The sequence below is a fragment of the Eulemur rufifrons genome, chromosome 16, assembly GCF_041146395.1.
Source record: "Eulemur rufifrons isolate Redbay chromosome 16, OSU_ERuf_1, whole genome shotgun sequence".
Classification (NCBI taxonomy): domain Eukaryota; kingdom Metazoa; phylum Chordata; class Mammalia; order Primates; family Lemuridae; genus Eulemur; species Eulemur rufifrons.
Genome location: NC_090998.1, coordinates 42,730,521 through 42,752,094, shown reverse-complemented (window position 1 = coordinate 42,752,094; position 21,574 = coordinate 42,730,521). Strand labels below are relative to the sequence as shown.

General features: G+C 44.8%; 1 protein-coding gene across 1 annotated transcript in view; it reads right to left on the bottom strand.

Moving 5' to 3' along the window:
- Positions 1-21,574, bottom strand: part of NCKAP1L (NCK associated protein 1 like) — a 44,096-nt gene that overhangs the window by 7,370 nt on the left and 15,152 nt on the right. Inside the window, exons 10-29 of the mRNA XM_069489546.1 lie at positions 19,862-19,918; positions 19,461-19,557; positions 18,801-18,910; positions 18,508-18,640; positions 18,041-18,122; positions 17,446-17,504; positions 17,086-17,231; positions 15,897-16,029; positions 15,488-15,607; positions 12,882-13,027; positions 12,457-12,588; positions 9,744-9,962; positions 8,060-8,190; positions 4,882-4,979; positions 4,660-4,753; positions 4,424-4,506; positions 4,041-4,121; positions 1,549-1,642; positions 600-716; positions 153-262 (exon numbers count right to left, since the gene is read on the bottom strand). Of these exons, the coding sequence (XP_069345647.1) occupies positions 153-262; positions 600-716; positions 1,549-1,642; positions 4,041-4,121; positions 4,424-4,506; positions 4,660-4,753; positions 4,882-4,979; positions 8,060-8,190; positions 9,744-9,962; positions 12,457-12,588; positions 12,882-13,027; positions 15,488-15,607; positions 15,897-16,029; positions 17,086-17,231; positions 17,446-17,504; positions 18,041-18,122; positions 18,508-18,640; positions 18,801-18,910; positions 19,461-19,557; positions 19,862-19,918 (2,242 nt within the window). The remainder of the gene's footprint in view (positions 1-152; positions 263-599; positions 717-1,548; positions 1,643-4,040; positions 4,122-4,423; positions 4,507-4,659; positions 4,754-4,881; positions 4,980-8,059; positions 8,191-9,743; positions 9,963-12,456; positions 12,589-12,881; positions 13,028-15,487; positions 15,608-15,896; positions 16,030-17,085; positions 17,232-17,445; positions 17,505-18,040; positions 18,123-18,507; positions 18,641-18,800; positions 18,911-19,460; positions 19,558-19,861; positions 19,919-21,574) is intronic.

The following is a 21,574-nucleotide window of genomic DNA, read 5'->3' as shown; positions in this document are numbered from 1 at the left end:
CCTGCCTTTCGAAGAGTAGCCTCTCACTACTGAATGAATTAGGTGGGAGGTTAGACTCGAAAGCCTGTTCAATAATAACTGTCTACAGATTTAAATCAAACCAATCCCAGCCCTTTGCAATCTTCCATTCCTTATAACCTAGGCCCACTCACCACTAAAAATTCCTTGAGGTGAGTTTCAATGTTCTTGTTGTAGAGAGTGAAGAGGGCAGCAGACACTTGGATGATGGCTTTGGTCAAGCAATGAATATTGTTGTTGTATCCTAGGTTATTATTGATATCGGGGAGAGAAAAAAGGAAATGACAAAGTGAGTCACCCCAGGCTGACCCCAATTGGTAATTTCTCATTTTTTTAGGCTGGGCCACCCCTATTTGACACCAAAAGGACAAGAAGGCATTTTGGAATTAGGGGAAGGATATTCCTATGAAATCTTACTGGAAGAGAATTTCATGCATAGTTCACTCTCAAGTGATTTTTGAAATAGAACTTCACACCTGAGCCAAAATTCTGTAATTTCCAAAAAGTCTCTCTGTCTCCTCTCCCCACCCCAGGACACTAACCTGAATAGCACTGGCCTCTCAAACCTACTCCTTACTTACCATCCTTCTCAATGCTATAGAAGGAGGAAGGGTCAGTGGCAAGGAGTGGGAGGGAAACAGCCAGGAAGATCAAGAGCAGGCAGGCCACCTTATATTCTTCCTCGGGGGATGAAGTATCTGGAAAGAGGGAAAAGGAAATAAGGCCAGCAAACAGGAGTTATCATCTGTAGGGATCCTACTTCACAGTAGTGCCATGAGGATCACATGAGAAAATATCCATGAAAACACTTTATAAAGCACCACAGGCAACTTTTACTGCTGAAGGGGCCAAAACTAGCATCTGCCTAGAGTGAGGGGCCCCAGTCCTGGAGGCCTCCTCTGGTAGCCGGGAGAACTCTCAGCCGAGGGCTCTGCTGACACGCGGTCAAAGACACCTGTCAGCTGCCTGATGGGGTAGAGGGGCAGGAGGGAGAGGAAAGATTCTCACAGGCCAGGAGAGAAGTGGGGTGAGTCTGGCAATCTGGAGGGACTTAATCCCAGCCCCTTGGTGCCATCCTATTCTGAGTGTGTACAAGTGTGACTGTGCTAATCGGAGGAACGTGTAATGGAAAATATAAGAGACAAGTGTGAGACTGGGGAAGCAGTGAATAGTGCCAAGGCGACTACATGGGAGGAGAGAGCACAAGATCACTAGGGGGCACTTAGATGTTAAGAAGCTACACCACACAACTTAGTGCGAAATCATATACTGTTTTGTCTTGTTCTCTCAATGTTTCATTTGCATTAAGACTCTCACTCAATACTTTTTAGCTGATTGGTAGATCAACTAATTGGCACCCGAGGTGAAATCTAAACCGCTTATGTGTGTATTTTCTGGAGGTGAGGGTTTTCCTTATCTCCCGGTTTATATCCTCTGAATTCACGATCCCAAATAAAGGCTTCTTTGGCACTGTTTTCCCACCCACAAGCAGGGCCCAAGCCCTCCCTTGTCCCCTTCCCCCAATCTTACCAGCTTTCAGATTGGCAATGGCCGCCACCAGGGCTGGGTCAATGTCACAGCCCACCCCTGCTGCAGATGCCAGCTCAAAAACACTCAGGGTCACCTGGCAGAGAGGAAAACAAATTCTGGAGAAGATTCCCAGGAGAGAAGTGCTTGGCGGAAGCTACAAGATTCTTGGATCAGGAATTCCTGGATCACAGATTTTTATACTTTTGGTGTACTATCTTTTCTAGGTATTCCTTTCATAGCACTCCCCATCCTACAGGGAAAAAACCCAAATGCTTTTAGCTTGGCATTCAGGATACTCCACAGTACAAATTTATTTTTTCAGTCAGTGCTTCCTTCAGTCAGTGCAGCCAGGTTAATTTATTCACTGCTCACAAACTACAACTTCCTTTCTTTCTTCCATTCTCTGGTTCAGGTCCCTTCCTCTCCTCTACTTATATTTAAGTAACACCCATCCCTCGAGGTTTAACTCAAATTTCATCTTCTCTGTGAAGCCCTCCCTGATTCCTTCAGCCCAAACCCCTCTCTCCCTGCTTATATCGGTACTGCTGATTTAGCATTGATCACACACAGCATCTGGTATTAGTTATTTTTCAGATAGGAGGTGAGATTCACCTCTTTATCTCACCAAATAGATAATTTTTTAAAACCTCATGACATAGTGAAGGGAGAAAAAAACTTTGGAGTAAGACAGATCTAGGTTCAAATCCTAGCGGCACCACTTACCAGTGTGTGATTTGGGCTAAAAGTTACTTAACCTCTTTGAGCCCGTTTTCTCATCTGTAAAACTGGGATAATAATACTTACCTCAGGCAGTCGTTATGAAGATTAAGTTAGACCACATGTGTAAAGCATCTACCCTAGTGACTAACAGAGTAAATGTTATGCCTTTCTCTCCTCTTCCTTTATCTTAAGGCCAGGAACTTTGCATTTCTCTCGATCCTCTCTAGTGTTTAACACAACGCTGAGCACATACAAGACATTCAATAAATATTGATTGATTGACACCTGGATCCCTCAGTGTACTTAGAATCAGGTTCCCAGGACACAGCCTCAAACCCCCACTCCCACACCAAGTACTTAGACCTCTTTTAAGGTTAAAAAAAAAAACTTAAAAATGTTCTGAGAGAACAAGGATTATTGTTTCAATACTAGACAACTAAGAGGGAAAGATTCTTATGCAAAGAATCCCACAGACATGACAACATACACACACTTTGCCTATGGTACTGGCACAGAAGCCAAACCTTTGCCAACTTCTGCTCTGCCCTTTATTTAAATCCCCTGCTACCTAGATGACTCTGTAGCAACCATGGCATAGGAGATAAGAGACCTTGTCCACGACCTGTGGTTTTCTGGAGGAAGAAAGGGAGAATTGAAGGGGTCTTATTTTCTCTTCTCCTAATCATCTGGCCCCTCTGAGGCAGTCAGAGCTTCTCTGATGGACAGGCCATCCTCCCCCTCCGCTCCTACTGCTTATTTTCACAGGCAAGCAGAGCCTAAAGAGCGGAGCTGCCCAGAAGATATCAGCTAGACAAGCTCCTGACAGGCTAGAGCATTGAGCCCAACAGCAGCAGCTGCCAGAAACCCAGGCTCAGCTTAAAATCAAAGGCCATTCAAGAGGGGCACCATCACAATGAAACATCACCCCCTTGCTGCCTCCATGACCACTTGACCCTCGTAAGATTTTAGGCAGATACAGGAGAAAATTGCATAACTCTTTTGATCTCAATGCAAGGATGTTTTCCTTAACAGCTAACTTTAATTCTTCCTGCTAGCCAGTATCCTCTTATCATAGACCTGTCTCCACTAAAGAAATCAATTATAGGACAAGTAGCCTGCCCTATGTGTTGGAAGGCCCTTGTTCCCAGGCTTTGGCTATATTTCCTGCACAACACCTGTTAGTTCCAGATGACTCAAAAGACAAGATGACTCAAAGGTGGGGGAGAGGTGGGGAGTGGATGTTTAGCTTAGGCTGTCTGCAGCAGCCTTTCTCCAGCCCTCCATCTCCTGTGGCAAATGGTAGCCTGAGGCAGGTGATGCAGATGTAGAGAAACCAGGAAGTTTAAAAGGCCAGGAAAAGAAAGGACACCCTGAGGGCAGGCATGGTGGGTGGGAACAGAAGGAACAAATCTTCTTACAAAAAGTACCTAAGCTCCAGACTAAAGAGGGGACTTGTTTGCACACAGTTTGGCATCTAATTTGCACAGTGCTCATTTCAGGTGAAAACCTGCAGACATTTCTTACCCCTCTCCTTCCAGTAATGTTTCCCCAAGCCCCACAGGGTCTCCCAAGCTCCCACTTCCCTCCATCCCCCCCGTGTATCCCCAGCTCTGCTGTCTCCCTCTCCAAGAACTGTCTGACCAGGCTTCCTATTCAAACCCTGGCCATTATCCCTACAGCATTCTTCAGAGCCATCCCTCCCTTACAAGATCCTAGCTACACCCTTTGTCAACAAAAAAAATCTCTTAGATTCCACTTTGACTCCTCCCTACCTTGATGTCTGTGTCTGGAGTGACAAACTCCTTCAAGCACTCAATGGGACCCATAAGAAATGGGCAGTGGGAGGAGAAGACCTGGAAGAAAGAGAAGATAAATGAGTCCACAGGACAGTAACCGAGAAGTGCCTTCAAAAATAGGTGGAAACAAACAAAAAAGAGCTTGACTTAGAAGAGAACCTAGCCAGCTTTCCAAGCCATCCCTCTCCTTATGCCTCTAGGTTTCCTAAGCTCATCTATCCCTGCGGATCTTCCAAGACCTCTGCCTCATGAAGCTCCTTCTTCTCAATGCTCACCAACCCCTTCTGCAACTTCTCATATGAACCCTACCCACAGAGGTGTCAGTGATTCCATGACAGCCTCACTCCTCCCCAGCTCACCTCCCGAAGTCCTTCCTGAGCCATGGCCCTAAAACTCAGGATAACTCCAATGATGGTCATGCGCTTCAGCACATTTTCAGCCCCTGAGGAGAAAGAAGGGTGTTAGAGAAGAGAGCTTAGGAGAACAGCAATGATTTTGCTTCTTCAGACCCAGGCTGGCCCCCAGATCCCTGAAAACTCCTGGCATTCGCAATGCTATTCCCACCGTTCCTTCTCACTGTGCAGAAGGTGCTCACCCATCAGCTGGGGCAGCAGAGAAGCCATCAGGTCCGGCTTGCTAAAGTTGGATCTGATCTGAACAAGTATGTCCATGTTTTCCACCACCAGCTTCTGCAGCCCAGGAACACAGAAACATTAAGCAGGAAAAGAAGACCAACGTTACCTCTTTCCCAGTCTCCTGCACCTACCCCCTTTCTCCCAAGGGGGAACCTTTTTCCCAGGGCTTGTGTCCACAGTACCTTCAGCTCCACAATCTGAGAGGTCACATGCCACATCAGGTTTTCACTCAGGAACTTCATGCCGTAGGGGCCCAGGAGTTCAGCCAAGGCCCGCATCTCTGGAACAGAGTTTCAGAGGTCCCAGGTGGGACTCAGAAGGCACTGGGGCATTTACACAACAGCTATAGGGTAATTTGAACATTTAAAATGTTTTCCAGCAATGAAAGGAAGCAGGAAGTCAACAAGCAAAGATGGCCTGAAATCCTACATTCAGGTGGCAGGTCTGGCCTGCCTGAGGGACATTCGCCCTCTCCCCACCGGTACTCACACCACGACTTAGCACAGAAAACTACTTACTTTACTCTCTTATAAGAATCTATACTTTCCCAAGTCCCTTTACTTGGTACCTGGGTTTTACTCCGGCTGTACTGGCTATACTATTTTATTAGATGAAAGACCTTAAACAAGTCATTGAACCTCTCTGAGCTTTAGTTTACATCTCTGTAGAATGAAGAAAATTAATATCTGCCATGAATACTTCACAGAGTTGATGTGAGAGTAAATAAGATACATATAAAAACCTTAGAAAATTATAAAGGTATATATGAATAAGGGATTATTGTGATGATAATTATTAACAGCCCCCTGAGGTATGTGGCACAGGTACTATCATCCTGGTTTTACAGATAAGGGGGCAAAATGCTTGTCCCAGGTCACTTAACCACATCTGGGGCTGGTACCAGAAACCTAGTGCAACGCCTTACTACCCCTTACTGTGTCCCAGAAGATACAACTATTTCCTTACCTAAGGTCTGGCTTTTTGCATGTTTCTCCCTTCACTTCCCTTACTTAGTACTTCACTGTCCAAATTTCCCTGTGCTTGAGCCACCTTTTCTTTTTTCATAATCAACACACATCCCCAGAGTCCCAGTTCTTTTTTCCTCTAAATCCTTCTTCTCTTTCATCTGCCCCCACTGCCTTATCCCTCGCTCCCCAGCCTGCTCTGGCCCTCTGTGAATTAAATAAAACCTGCCTGGGGAAATCCCATGTTGGAAACACTAGTGACAAATTCAGACAGGAAAGAGCTTTAGCCGTGATCTTTGGCTCTGGGCCATCCCAGCAGGGAAAATTATGAAAGACCAGAAGTAACAATAACAAGAGACCCGTAGAAGAGAGGCAAGTGTAATGCTGTTAATAAGAGTTCAGAGAGAAAAGGAAGTCAAGGCTTTACGCTCAGGTCTTTGAAGGCAGGACCAGTTGATCTCCACCTCCACCAGTGACAGAGGAAGTAGAACTGGTCACAGCAGCTGAAACAGAGCCTTGTCCAGTAACTATTAGACATTTTTAGAGTCACCTATTGACAACAGAAAGAACTGAGCTGAGAACTATAAAAGGATTTCCGAACTGGTCAACTTAGATTATGCTAAAATGGCTGACATAGAGGAAGAGGGGCTGAGTCGCGTACTCTGGAGCTGATAGAGACGAGATACACTGATCACCGGTTTAGATCTGCCAGACCTCCTTGCTCCAGTCTTCTCTACCCCTGGCTAGTAACCCTAGGGCATCTTTCTCTTTCCATCTATCTATTTTTGTAGTAGCATTGCCCCATCACCATGGCAACCCAGAGAAATTGGGGTGGGGGTGGTAGAAGGGGGAATGAGCATTACCTCCTGCTGCTTGTCATTTGTCAGCAAGACCTAAAGCTGATTTTAGAGGCTGCCTACGGTCTGTGGGTAGAGCTGATGAGAAGGGGACATCTGAAACCTCCAGCGGGGAAGAAGTAGGGTCAGCTTACTGATGGGGGTGGGATGCTGGTAAGGAGGCAGAACTAGAAAACAGAACTATGGGCTGGGCACAGTGGCTCACGCCTGTAATCCTAGCACTCTGGGAGGCCGAGGCGGGTGGATCATTTGAGCTCAGGAGTTCGAGACCAGCCTGAGCAAGAGCGAGACACCCCCCCATCTCTACTAAAAATAGAAAGAAATTAACTGGACAACTAAAAATATATATAGAAAAAATTAGCCGGGCATGGTGGCACATGCCTGTAGTCCCAGATACTCGGGAGGCCGAGGCAGAAGGACTGCCTGAGCCCAGGAGTTGGAGGTTGCTGTGAGCTAGGCTGATGCCACGGCACTCTAGCCCAGGCAGCAGAGTAAGACTCTGTCTCAAAAAAGAAAAGAAAAGAAAACAGAACTATGTACTCTGGCTTTCTTGACACCCCCAAAAAAGGGGAAGACTGGAGAGGGCAGGGTCCCTGGAACATCTTCTGCCTGTCCCAGATACCATGCAGCATCCATGATTTATATGGAGGTCAGAGGAGGGAGGAAGAAGTAGCGTAGTTTATGAATTAGTCAGTGGGTAAAACAAGTATATTAAAAAGGATCTGTATGGTTTCAAGCCTTCTTTAAAAAGGGAATGGCTTCCTAACTCATTCACTACACACCCCTTACCCACTCTGCCCTGAGACACGAAAGCACTTCTGTATACCGGAGAGCAGCACTGCACGATAGATAAGCACCCAGCCTCTGAAATTTGACTGCCTTGACTTGAACTCCCAGTCCTACCATTTATGAATGTGTGGCCTTAAGCAAGCTCCTTAAACTCTGTGTCTCAGTGTCCTCATCTGAAAAATGGGGATAAGAGTATCTACCTAAAGGCTGTTATGAGGATTACATGCATTAATATGTGTAAACATTTATTATAACTTAGCCCACAATGAATGTCATTTATCATCTTATCATTGTTATTATTAAATATCAGCAATCCAAACATTGGCTAAGGCTCTAAAATTTATGTCGAAGGAAAAAGATACTGTGACTTCAGACCACAGTTAAATAATTCCGAGCATGAGAATTCCTCCTTACACTTTATCCTTTACGCTTTATGCTACGTCCTACCCTTTCATTCTTTGTGGAAATGGAGAATAACCATTTAGCACACTTCGAACAATAAATCCCTTCAGCGAGTTGAGTGCCCCTGCCTAACTCCTAAACTCCCCCCCTTTTCCCTCTTCACCTTCAACTTCCAGGCCACTCCTCAACCCTAGGCCTCACTGAGAATCTCTTTTTATTGTCCGGAAGGTGGAGGCTAGCGGAGACGCTGAGGAGAGTGTAGAATGGGCCTCTGGGAAGGGAGGAGAGGTATTGTATTGAGGGGGAAAGCTCAGCTCCTTGACAAGGAGACCAGGCCCCGGGCTCACCAGAGATGTCAGAGAATTCCTCTGCACTGAAGTTCTGCTCTCCCTCTCGGGGAAGGCTGGTGAAGGCCTGCATGGCCGGGGAGAGGATGATGGTCCCACTGCTCGCCTGTCTGAGCAGACTTTCCAGGTACCTGCAGGGTTGGCCAAGAAAGCACAGACAATTAGTGTCCAATCCCTTCTCCCTGCTACCACCACTGGGCTCAGAAAGAGAAACTCTGCTAAAGTCTGGAGTAGGGTGAAGAGACTCAAAGAAGACAGGACAACGCTCTGATTAATGCCCCACGCTGTTGGATCAGAAACAACTGGCAGTAATATAATTCCACTTCGTCTCTAAGCTGCAGAGTATTTTGCCATGCCGTCCAATGCAATGGCATGCACGCCCCTTCATCAGCCTCTGTGCTTTTCCAATAGCTGTACTCCCCTCACTCTTACCGTCGCAGGCCCAACCTGGCAAGAAAAAAATTCCTACTAATTGGGCTCCTCTGAAATATATTTAGCCTCAGTCTCTCCAGGGAGAATGTTGGACTGGGGACCTATGATCCTGGAAGCCAGTTTCAAGTCAAACCTTCTGAGCAGAGAGACGACCCCTGGGCATCTGGTCATCTACTTTACAACATTCCCTCCCGACCGCTGGGCAAGCTTAGAGGGGCTGGGCTCCAGCCAGTGTTGGCAGAGGAAGGCTTGAGCAGTCCCTGCCACTCCCAGGCACTAGCTCTGGGTCTGGGTCTGTATCTTATAGACATCACAAGCTAACCACCACTGGGCCAAACCCCAGCTGTCAAATGGGGGTGGATTTTTTTTTTTTTTCCTTTTAATGTAATGTTAAATGGCTGTAGAGGGGAAGAGGGGCTGAACTCTGGAGCTCATGGATAATTAGTTATCAAAATTTTGAAACAGAAATTTCACATAAAAAATAAGAATTTAGTGGGGCAGTAATCAGGTGGAGCCCCTTCAGAGGGGCACTCCCTCTCCAACTCCTCAAGGTCCCCACTTAGCCCACCACATCCATTACTTTACCTGCCTGACCCCTGGTGGCCTTTGTATTTGCAAACTTTGTTCCCCCTTACTCAGGAGGGGCTCTTTGCAGCCTGGCTCCTACTGAGCTGATTTTGGATTAAGAGCGCCACCCAGTGGCTTGGGAAGGTAGGAATCCAGTTCCTTTCCATTCCTTAGAATCTCAAAGGAAACTGATTCCACCTTCTCCAGTTTGGGGGAGGAGGCCCCCTTCTCTATTAAGAACAATCTACTAGAGTCTACATGTTCATGTCAGGGGACAAGGGGATAGTGTTCTGGAGAGATGGGGGTAGGCAGAATGGTTTTCAGAGGGAGAAGCTAGGGCAAAAAGAGAAATAAGAACTTCAGGAAGAGGAAGAGAGATCATTTGAAATTGAAACAGTAAGAATCCAGAAAAGGAAGGTTAAGAACTGGAGATTAAGAGGAAAAAGGGTGAATAACTACAGGGTAGGTCAATATTGCATTGACGGCTAGAAGGAAACTCCACAGTGGACCAAAGGGGAGCTGGGTTTGCCCAGGCTATTGTTCCAATCCTCAAGCAGAAACAAGCCTCCATTTGGGGGTCTCTGACCCTGGGAGACAACATGCTTGGGCCCTGAGGTCCTACTGAGTGAAGCAAAAAGTGCTAACACAGAGGCGAAGCAGCAGGGAAAGGATAAGCAACACTAACCAATTTGTGTAGAGAGTGGTGATAGTCTGTTCCCCACAGGAGTCCAGCGGCTGCGTCTGCTGCAAGAGGGCATTGCGGATGACTCTGGAAGCATCTGCACCCAAAAACTGGGCCAGTGACTGTATGAAACTGATGTACGCTTTGAGTCCTGCCAGCAGCTCAGAAGGCCTTACGATCTCCTGGGTTGTGGCGTTGTAGCCAGCCAGCCACACAATGGCTCTGGGTGATACAAATCCATAATTACAATCATAATGATGAACGTAACAATTACTGAGTGTATATAGTGTTTATTTAAACCTCATAACAGCCCAATAAGGTAGGGACAATTATTATCCCCATTTTACAGATGAGGAAACTGAGACACAGAGATATTAAATCATTGCTGAAGACCACACAGCTGCCAGTGGCAGAGCTGGGACTTGATTCCAACAACATTTGATTCCTAATCACCAAGGTTTTCTGCCCCTTTGGAGAAACTGGGTCAGGTGGTAAAAGATCTGAGTTCTCCAATTCTATCAAACTCTACCTGAGAGTTTATACCACCTGCATTCTCAATGCCAGTATTTATGTTCTCTCCTTGGAAAGAATTGGTTCCAACCATTGTCAGAAATGGAAAACCATGCTTAGAAATCCCTGGAAGTGCAGTGTAATCCCAAGTTAGCCATGGGATGCCAGGGCAGGATAGAGAGCATGTGTGGCTAGCATGCAGCCATGGCCAACCTTAGAAAGGGTGGAATACCCGGTTCCCTTATGTTATTACAGGGGCACATCAGCAAGACCCCTCCCCACTGGACGCCCAACTCCTTCCAAAATACCTTTCCTAGCTATCAGAGATTTCACAATTAGAGTCAGTCCTTTGACTGAAAGCTTTTTTCCTTGTTAAAACATAACCCTTAGGGGAAAGAGGTAGCCTTTGTCAGTCATCTGCATGTCAATATGAATGAGTTAACCACAGTCTTCCACATGCCATAGATGTTTGGGAGTTTTTTGTGTTTTTGGCAAAATGCTTATGACAGGGGAGGGGAGAGGAACAGGAGGGTCTGCTGGGCAGATGAAAGGGCAAAGACCCTCACATACCACTTGAGGGAAATAATACAGAAGGGACAGACTGAGGGCAAGCCTAACTTGTTTTAGAGTTTTCACCGAGGCTAAACCTCTAGGCCAACCCTGGGGCTTTGGGAACACTGAGGTCAGTGAGGCAAGCTTCAGAGACATGCAGGGAAAACTTGAACATCACGGGCTGCTCCAGGGCCTGGAAACCACCACCAGTTTCTGAAGGTTTGCAAATGGGCTATTATCAAACTGTCATCTTCCTGACATTGTGCATGCGGCTGAGACACTTCCTTCCATATAGCTAATGTGTACATAATGAAAACAAATTTTACTCCACCCAAGCAAAAACCTAATTGAAAAATAAATCTGCATCTCCTACAATCAAAACATAGACTCATAACTTGTCTCCCCGCTTCTGTCCTTGCCCCCCGCTAATGCAACCAGAGTGAAATATTGCATCAAATTTTACCATTACAGCTCCGCTCAAAAGCCACCAAGACTACCCACCTCATTCAGAAGAAAAGCCAAAGTCCTTACAATGACATATAAGCACCTACACAGTCTGCCTCTCCTGCCCTCCAACCCCATGTCCTACCAGGCTCGTTCTGCCACAGCCACACTGGTCTCCTCCATGTCCCTTGAACAGAGCAGGCACATTTCCGCCTCAGAGCCTGGGTACTTGCAAAGCATTCCTCTTTGCCCTGAGAGTGGCATGCCTGGCTTTCTCAGTTCCTTTGCAGGCTTACTCAAATGTCACTTTCTCAAGGAAGCCTTCCCTGGCCACCCTGTCTAAAACTGCAACACCCTCCACCACCACCACCACACACACCTCCTATCTCCCCTTCCTGCTGTATTTTTCTGCTTAGCACTTATCACTATCCAAGCTACTATGCATTCTATCTTCTTATTTTGTTTATCTCTCCCACTGAAGTGTGAGCTTCATGGGGGCAGGAATTTTTATGTTTTGTATACTGCTGTATCAACAGCTATTAGAACACTTCTAACACACAGTAGGTATTCAATAAATATTTGTTAAATGAATAAATAAGCTACATATCCCAAAACAAAACTCAGAAGAATAGAGGATCATTCATAATAATTCTTCCTCCCATTACCCTCATTGCTGACCATAGTGCCCAATTCCTATGTAAAGGGTATTCCTCCTACTTTAGGGGATGAAAGAATGAGGGGCAAAGCGGAGGGAAGGGGATTTATTTTACTGAGGTTTAACATATGTCAGAAGCTTTGCATTCATTATTCATTTTCATTCTCTGCCAATTCTCAATTGTAGGTAATTCTCAATTATCTATAAGGTAAATACTGTTATCCTTACTTGATGAGGAAAGAAACTGGCTCAGATAAGTTAGATAATCTGCTCCAACATCTTAGCTAATGGCCAGGTTATCAACACAGGTCTGCTAACTGCAAAGGCCCTGCTCATTCTACAGTGGTGATCAATTCTGGCTGTTCATCAAAACCACCTAAAGAGGGCTGGGGTTCTTTTTGTTTGCTTGCTTTTAATAGAGATGCTTGGGACCTATGCCAGACTGATTGCATCGGAATCTCCAGAGTGTGGCCTGACCACCAGGATGAATCTAATGGAACCCAACTTTGAGGAACACTATACTACACAACAAAGAAAATAAGGAAAGAGTGATACCTGTTGAGTCTGGCCTCCAGGTGGCTGCTGAGATACTCAGAAGGAAAGATAGTATGTTCAAACACAGAGAAACTGTATACATGATTCATTGTCAGTGCCAGTTCTGTCAGGTTTAGGTGTAGCTTGTCCATGCTAGAAAGTAAAATGAGCCTTGATTATGGGTCTGGCATCATCTGCTAGGATCTGGGAAGGGCGTGTCGGGCTATGACCCTCAGGACCCTTCCATCTTCTGGGGATACTCAGCCTGGCACAATACGTGTTGATGCTGACTTCAAAGGCAAAGTAGAAAATTCACATTTAAGTGATTTTCCATATCCATCATTCCCCACCACCACTTCCACATTTTCTGCTATAACACTCTCCCTCTTCCCTTTTTTCCTTCTTTGATGCAGTGCCCATCGGCCCTCTAGGGCCCGGGTCCTCACTTGGTGACGATGCTGCGGTTCTTCCGGTGACTCTCAGCTCCTGGCTTATCCCTCTCAGGCTCTCCTTTTCTGGGAGTCTGCCTCTGCTTCATGGTTTTCTTGTTCTTGGCCTTGCTGATGGTAGTCGCACAGTGCTTAGGTAGAAGCTTTAGAAACAAACACAGGTGAACAGAGAAATGGGAGATTTGTTGCTAAATCTGCCAAGTAGCCCATCAGTTATTGAAAGGTCTTTCCACTGTTGTCTGTTCTTTCATCTTTCTGCCTGTCTCTCTCTCTTTCCATGCATCTCTTTCCCTAATGAGAGCCTATTTGGAATGTGCTCACCTCTTTTAGTTTTCATAAATATCTCTCCATGTATAGGTTCAAACTCTCAAGATGGCAGTGTCTTTCAGGGATCTGAGCATCACTCCCCCACCCACATCCTGAGAGAGCCTTTCCTAATGGAAAAATTTAAGCAATATGAATAAGATCTAGGCTGGGCTCACGCCTGTAATCCTAGCACTCTGAGAGGCTGAGGCAGGAGGATAGCATGAACTTAGGAGTTCAAGACCAGCCTGAGCAAGAATGAGACCCCATCTCTACTAAAAACAGAAAAATTAGCCAGGTGTGGTGGTGTGCACCTGTAGTTCCAGCTACTTGGGAGGCTGAGGCAGGAGGATCGCTTGAGCCCAGGAGTTGGAGGTTGCAATGAGCTATGATGACACTACTGCTCTCTACCCAGGGCGACAGAGCAAGACTCTGTCTCAAAAAAAAAAAAAAAAAAAAAGAATAATATCGAAGAGCTCCACTGAACTGTGCTTTCTAATATCTTCCAACCTAGGAAGCCAGTTATTATTTCCTAGCTAGAACAACCATCTCACTTGCTACATTCCTTTATAGTCTGTCCCACGGAACAGTTACCCATGCCCCCACAGCCCTCCAAAGATTCAGAGTTCACAATATGCTCATCACTTTCTTCCCACTTCTTTTTTGAAATATCATATTTCTTTCTAGTTAGCTTAAACATCAATCCAGCGTCTCTTCTCTTCACCTAGATACCCCAGTTAACCGTACAAAAAATATAAGCTAGAATTATATATTCAAGTATCTCCTTCAAAGTAACCGGAATGCTCTCCATTTATTCCAATGCTGCTGAGTGTGTTCAGGCCATGTCTGGAAACTCCTCAGCTGGAATTACTCTTAAAGTAGCATAAGGGCCACATAAGGAAACTGGTTTTGTCACTTTATAGTCATACCTTCTTTTTCAAAATTCAAATTCTTATCTGTTTCAAAAAAATAAAAAATCAAGTCCACCTTGATGGAAAAGGATGTATCAACCCTGAGATTATGCAAAAGTGTCTGTAGTAGATCCTGAAAGCAGTCCCCAAAAATGTAACTCCATTAGTAATTAGTAGTCACTAATTACTTACTCAAAATGTTAACTTGGGAGGGCCAGTACTCATTTGGTTTCAGAAGTTCTGGTGTGCGTAAAAATTATTCACATCATGTTTTAGTCATCTCTGATCTAGCAGTGAGCAAACCTCCTTACCAGTGTCCCTTGCATGTAGTAGGTATTCATAGTGAGTGATGAATACACCTACAATTGTACTTGTTTGCATATCTTCTTGCATTAATTATTCAAATTTCTTTCAAACATGTATTTGTACTCCCTTTTCCTTTAAACTGGGACATTCCTCCAGGGCAGGGATTATATATCTTCCTTCTGGGTCCCCACCCCAAAAACCAAGCACAGAGCTTAATGCCCAGTAAGTAGCAAGTAATATAACAGCTAACATTTATTGAGTGCTGCATGCCAAATACTAAATGAATTCTATTTTATTTAATACTTGTGACACTTCTGTAAAGAAAGCATTTTCATCCCCATTTTACATATAAGAAAATAAAAAAGTTAAGTAATAATGTAACTGTACCTCTGTATACACAAACACACACACACACACACACACACACACAGCCTGGCTCCACTTCTACCAAAGCTGCTACAAAGCCTGACTCAAACCCAGGAAGAGTGGGTAGTTTGGGAAATCTAAAAGACTCCAAGGCAACAGCAAAACGAGTTTCTCATTTTCAAATTTTCTAAAATTTAGGTTGAGCTAATCATGAGCAGGTGCTATGAGTCAGTGAAGGGAGGGGGAAAACAAGAAGAAAAAGACAAGAATCCAGCCCTGAGGATAAACACACAAGAGGTGCCCCAAAATGCCCAAATAGCCACAGATTAGGATGCAGATGAACAGAAAGATGAGACAAGACAGGTGATCTGGGGGCGACTGTCCTAAGTATATGTACACAGGGCAGAGAGAAGAGGGGAAATAAATTAGAAAGTAAACTCATCTCTCAGAACTCCTCAAATGACAGCACAGATTTTGTTGGCATGCAGCTGTTCAAATAAGAGTATTTTTATACACCTCTATCTAATCCTAAGGGAGTAAAGACTGAAGGGGCTATACTAAGAAAAGAATCCTGCCATAAACTTGAGTACACAAAGGCCCCAGTCGTCCTTGAGAGAAAGAGAGAACTTGGCATCCGACAGGGAAGCAAGGGTGGACGGAGGAGAAGGCACTGAGGGTTGGCAGAGGGGAGGCTGAAACAGGGCAGCCTCAGCCTACCTGCTCGCTCAGGTTTCGCTGCTCGGCACAGATGTCCAGCACACAGTTGCTAGTCTGCTTGGCCAGCTCTTCTAGGAAGGAGTTGCAGTGGTGAAGACCATGGCTCTTCAGGTGGGGGTACTATGGGAAAGAGGGACCAAGGAAGACATTGTCACCCCCGGGACAGCCATGTCTTCCTCATAATACCACTCTGATCTCCCCTTGCCTGAGCTACCCACTCCTACAGAAGAAGAAACTGAGGCCCAGAGAGAGAGGATACATTCTACATCAAGCTATTTAGGGACTCATATCACATACCCATGTCTGCACCCTTCCTGGGACCAAAATCAACCCTTGGAATTGTGTTTTTGAGGAATAAGGATGAGATGTGACTAGAAAGATGACATGGTTTGGAGTTCAGGATACCCACCTCCTCTGGACACATCTCATGCGTGCAGTGGACAAAATGAGCACAGGTCAGGGGGAAAGCGATGGCATAACGCAACATAGTAGGTTCCTCCAGGGTCATAGCAAACATCTTCTCAAAGGTACGGAGATGAAAGCTGCAGAGAAAGGGTTTTAGGAGCTGGTCTCTTTGAGGTGGAGAGAACATTAATTCTTTCAACAAACATGTATTGCTATTTACCACTCCCTCCTTAATTTCTCTACCCTTGAGGCAGAAGGCAACCCAAGAAACTTAACCCTTTCAGACTTTTATAATGGTCCCCAGGGCAGTTTAGTGATAATCTTCTTCCCTTTCCTTACACAAAATTTGCTATTTCTCCTCAGAATCCTGGCATGATTTGAGCCATTCCCTCTAATTTAGAAGTTGTTCAGTAATGCTAATTCACATTCCTCCCAAAATTTGACACTCAGGCTCCAGAAAACCTTCTTGAATTAATCTCATGAGACTGATCTTTCCTTAACCCTATATCCTCTCAACTTCTTGTACTCTTTTTACACTTTCTTGTATTTCCAAGTATTATTAATATGTTGACATCCTTTTCACATATGAATGCTATGTCTCCTGACCTGTACTGATTACAGAAAGCAGAGACAACATATTTTTCACTTGTTTGTTTGATCCTTCAGAGGGTACAGTTATGCACAACAGTGGTCACCTATATAATAAATGTTGAGTGCTACCTAAGGAAGGCAAAGTAATGTTCATTCTCCAACTCTATTTTTCAGCCCTTCAATTATTTTCAGTTCTCTCCACTACACCTCCAAGTTTTTCATGCCTCTTTTAAGTCACAATGTCCCAGCCGGAAAAAAAAAAAAAAAAGCTGAAAAAGTTCCCCAAGATAACAGCAAAGATGAGAAAAGATTGGAACTAGACATATGGATTATCCTAGAGAAGGGAAGGTTGTGTAAACTCCAAATGGCTTTCCACAAGAGAATGAATACAGAACAAAAGGGAATCAACTTCAAATTCCTATCACTTAGGATTATTGGTAGAAGCTGGCATGAGTTTGAGCATCATGGAGTTTGAGCATCTGCCTTTAAGGAGATCTCGAAGAAAACAAGACTTTCCCATCTGTCTAGGGGAATTATAATCCTCTACAGAGGACAGTTAAGGGAGAAAATGAATTGATAAACAGCTCTGAACCAGGACATACCAGAAAATAGACAGGTCAGAAGTTTCCACCAGCAGTTTCTCTACTGAGTCCAGCATTCGGGAGTGAAAGACAATGAGGTTCATCACCTTGGCTAAGTCAGGGTTCTCATGCAGGTGCAGTGGGGCCTTGGCCACACTAGTGTATGCCTGTGGTTGGAGTTGGAGAAAGGGCAGAGAAAACAAGATGAGTGAAAGGACCCCCAGCCTTGGAACTGAAATTTGGCCTGTATACGTCTTATCCAATCGGCAGTTTTCAAGATTGACTCACTCTATAAAGCAGAGCTTAAGAGATAAACAGATAAGGGATTGTGGGGGAGGAAGAATCTGAGAATGGGGACCACTAACAGCAACAGACAATTACCTGTAGGCGGAACCAGTCCAGCCTCAATCCTGAGAATTCAAATTTCTCTCCATTATCAACTGGAAGAAAAACAGAAGCAAGTTTTTTAAAGGAAACAATATAACAGCACACTAATACCCAATCGCATAGGTCCTCTTCAAAGACATCTTTTTCTTTTTTTTTTTTTTTTTTCTTGAGACAGAGTCTCGCTCTTTCGCCCTGGCTAGAGTGCCGTGGCGTCAGCCCAACTCACAGCAACCTCAAACTCCTGGGCTTAAGCGATCCTCCTGCCTCAGCCTCCAGAGTAGCTGGGACTACAGGCATGCACCACCATGCCCGGCTAATTTTTTCTATATATATTTTTAGTTGGCCAGATAATTTCTTTTTATTTTTAGTAGAGATAGAGTCTCGCTCTTGCTCAGGCTGGTCTCGAACTCCTGAGCGCAAATGATCCACCCGCCTCGGCCTCCCAGAGTGCTAGGATTACAGGCATGAGCCACCTCGCCCAGCCTTCAAGGACATCTTGTCCCATTCTCTGGGTCAAAGGTCAATATTTCTAGGAAAAAAAAAGTTCACCCTCATATATGCCCTGCCTTCTCCACCTCCCCCCAGTTACCTTGTTTGAGATTCAGAGAGGAGAGAGTGCTGACGAACGAGGACATGATGATGGATTCCTCTTCTGGACACACAGACAGGTTCTAAAAGAGAAGTGGGCATAGGTTCCCCAGGATAGAAACCAGGGCCACAAGATTTAGTCAATGTATGAAGGTAGAAGCATTGCTAAGTGCCAAAAACAGAGAGAAAAAGCCAAGCAAGAGATGGAGGAACCTTCCTGGGTTCTTCATCGTGTTAATACCCAGCTTCTCTTTATTTTTCTCTCCTATTTCTATGTAGTTTCACTTAGGGAGGGAAAAAAAAGGACTGCTGAGATTTTTTTTTTTTTCTTTTAACAATGTAGAGGAGGAAATCGGATTTTTTGACACCCAATCTAGAAAGCATGAGATTCAGCCAGGGAGGTTCCAATAGGAAAATGAGCAGGAATTGCCCTGAAATTTCCAAAGTATAATCAATTAAACATCATACCTGAATGATGTCACTAAGCACGAGAGCATCAAATCTTGCCAAGTACTGTAGGTGGTATTGCTGTATCACTTTGATGTGTCTTCGGACCAGACCCCTAATCTCCTCCAACAAGAAAAGGAGCTCTGCAATGCTCCTACAAAGTTGAGGATGAGAACAGAGAGATATATGAGACTAGAAATTTGAATTAAGACAAACACAGTGATAACAGGGCAGAAATTAAGACCTCCTGAGGTCATTTGATGCCTCCTTGTCCCCAGTTCATCTAAGGACAAGGTTCTTAGCCAAGTACTAACGAGTCGGTATAGTCCTCAGGTGTCTTTGTCTTGGTGACATTTTCAGCATGGCGAACCAGCCAGGTGACCTCGTCACGAATGAAGGACAGGGCCATGAAAGCAAAAAGAGCCTATGGAGAGGACAGGGACCATTAGAATTTTCAACTTTAAAAGTGGATTTCAAAGCACAGAAAAAACTCCCATGATAATATACATATGGATATAATTATGTAGCCACATCAACAGTGTCCAATAATAAACATTCACACCCACAAACAATCTCAACTATGTGACACAAAATCAGACATGTACGTATGCTGACACTGGCTCACAGTCAGTATCCCTCTCTCTCTATCAAATTAAATTTTAGAAATATTTGCTGGGCTTTTATGTGGTTTAAAGCAAAAGAGCAAGCTGTCTCCAATTAGTTCACACTCAAACAGAGCATAAGACAAGTACACAAATAGCTAGCTATAATATATGACATGCTATAATAGTGCCAAAAACAGAGATATGAAAAGCTTTGGGGTGCTCCAAGAATACTCAAGAGAATCAGAACATACACATCAAATAGATCACAAAAGACTCAGAAATGCAAAATCTTGTGAATGCTAAGTCACTCCCCACATAGAGTGTCTTATCACTGGTCATTGTCCCCCTCCCACCGTTTCTTTCTCTTGCCTTGGGACCCAGCAGTCCTGGTTCATCAGTTAACACAGCCTCCAGCTCCTTCACTGCCATCCGCAAAAACTGCCGCCGTTGACAGTGAAACTGGCCACTGAGGAAGAAAAGGGAAACTAGAGAATATTGCCTCTCCCACCCTTAAAAATCCTCCACAGGCAGCGCAGGAGAGAGACGCACTTAGGAAGGGGCGTAAGTCAGGAGGAAGGTCCAACGCTACAGTTAGACTTGGTTAAAAAAAAATTAAAAAACAAACACAAGAGTCTGTGGGGCAGCAGCAGGTTCTTTGGTTGAGGCGATAAAGCTGTACAGACATTGGGGACGGCTTAGGTGAGAGAGAACAAATGTCAGGCGAGATTCCTATCCCATCCCCTTTCAGAAAGCACATTCCCCACCTTTACCTGTTTGCAATTACATGTTCCTTGCTCTCCTTTATGTCTGCCACTCGCTTGCCATACCTGAGGATTGACACAAGCACAGCAGGGTTGGCCATACTACCAGTTAGGGGCTCTGCCCCACCTTCCCAGTCCTCAGAGTCCCAGCAGCCCCGGGGGGCGGGGCGCGGGGAGCATGGGCAGCCCACACTAGCAGTGTCTTTCCAAGATCATTCAGCTCTACCTCATTATTTTGCAGATAAGGAAAATAAGACCTAGGGAAGGGAAATGACTGGCCAAGGTCACATAGGGCTTTTATGGCAAAGCTGGGGCTAGACTTCTCATCGTGTGCTCCTGCCTTGATGCCCTCAAGTCAAGGTGCTCTTCCGGGTTTGAGCGGGGTAAGAGGAGCAGCACGTAAGTATAACACAGGTCCTGGTCTCAGGTAAAAGTAGTTACTCCAGCTCTACCTTGGGTCCCATTCCTGCACACTTCCTTTTAGATTGTAACTTTACCTATTATCTCTTTGTCACTTTTTTTTTTTTTTTTTTTTTTTTTTTTTGAGACAGAGTCTCACTCTGTTGCCCAGGCTAGAGTGAGTGCCGTGGCGTCAGCCTAGCTCACAGCAACCTCAAACTCCTGAGCTCAAGGGATCCTACTGCCTCAGCCTCCCGAGTAGCTGGGACTACAGGCATGTGCCACCATGCCTGCCTAATTTTTTCTATATATATATATTTTTAGCTGTCTATATAATTTCTTTCTATTTTTTTAGTAGAGATGGGGTCTCGCTCTTGCTCAGGCTGGTCTCAAACTCCTGAGCTCAAGCGATCCGCCCACCTCGGCCTCCCAGAGTGCTAGGATTACAGGCATGAGCCACCTCGCCCGGCCTCTTTGAAACTTTAATCCCTCCTTCCCCATTGGCTTATTCTCTTCTCCCAACAAATAAGTTCAAAACCTCCCTTATTCTAAGAAGGCCCTAGCTTGACCCTGACAATCCACAATTCTCCCACACCACCAAACTCCTCCAAAGAAACACCTATACTCTTTACTTCCTCACCTCTCACTGACCCTGGAATTCCACAAGGCCTTCCACACTAAGCAAACTGCTCTCTCTAAGGTCACTGTGAACTTTTGTATCACCAAATTAAATGGCCTTTTCATTGTTTTTGGTTTGTCTGCAATACTTGACTCTCCTAACTGTATCTCCTTTTTTCTACCAGTGACCCATGCTCAAAACCCCAGCATTACCTTAGACTCTGTGCTCTCTAAGTTCCCTATAGCTGTCTTCTCTTGTCCTGTGTCACTGTTACCACTTTAGTGGGACCTCATAACCTCTCATTTCCCTTCTCCAAACCACTCCTTTACTGGAATTAGCACAAAATCAAAGAAATCTGGAGTTGGAAAATATCTTAATTAAACCAGGATTCAACGCCACAGCATTCCTTTTGGATAATTATTTCAACCTCTGCATAGTACAATGGAAAGAGACAGGATTAGAAGTCAAAAAATCTAGAATTATTTCCTAATTCCACCTCTTCTTAACTGAGTGATGCTGAAACTGAGTCTCAATTTTCTCATTTATGAAAAATGATATTAATACTTATACCTGAATTATCATGAAGATCAAATTAGATCATTTATGTCAAAGAACTCCCTAAACTATAAATCATACATGGTAGTTGCTGTTTTTAAAAACAGGGAACTGAACACCCTTCAAACATCCCTTCCATCCCTTAGAAA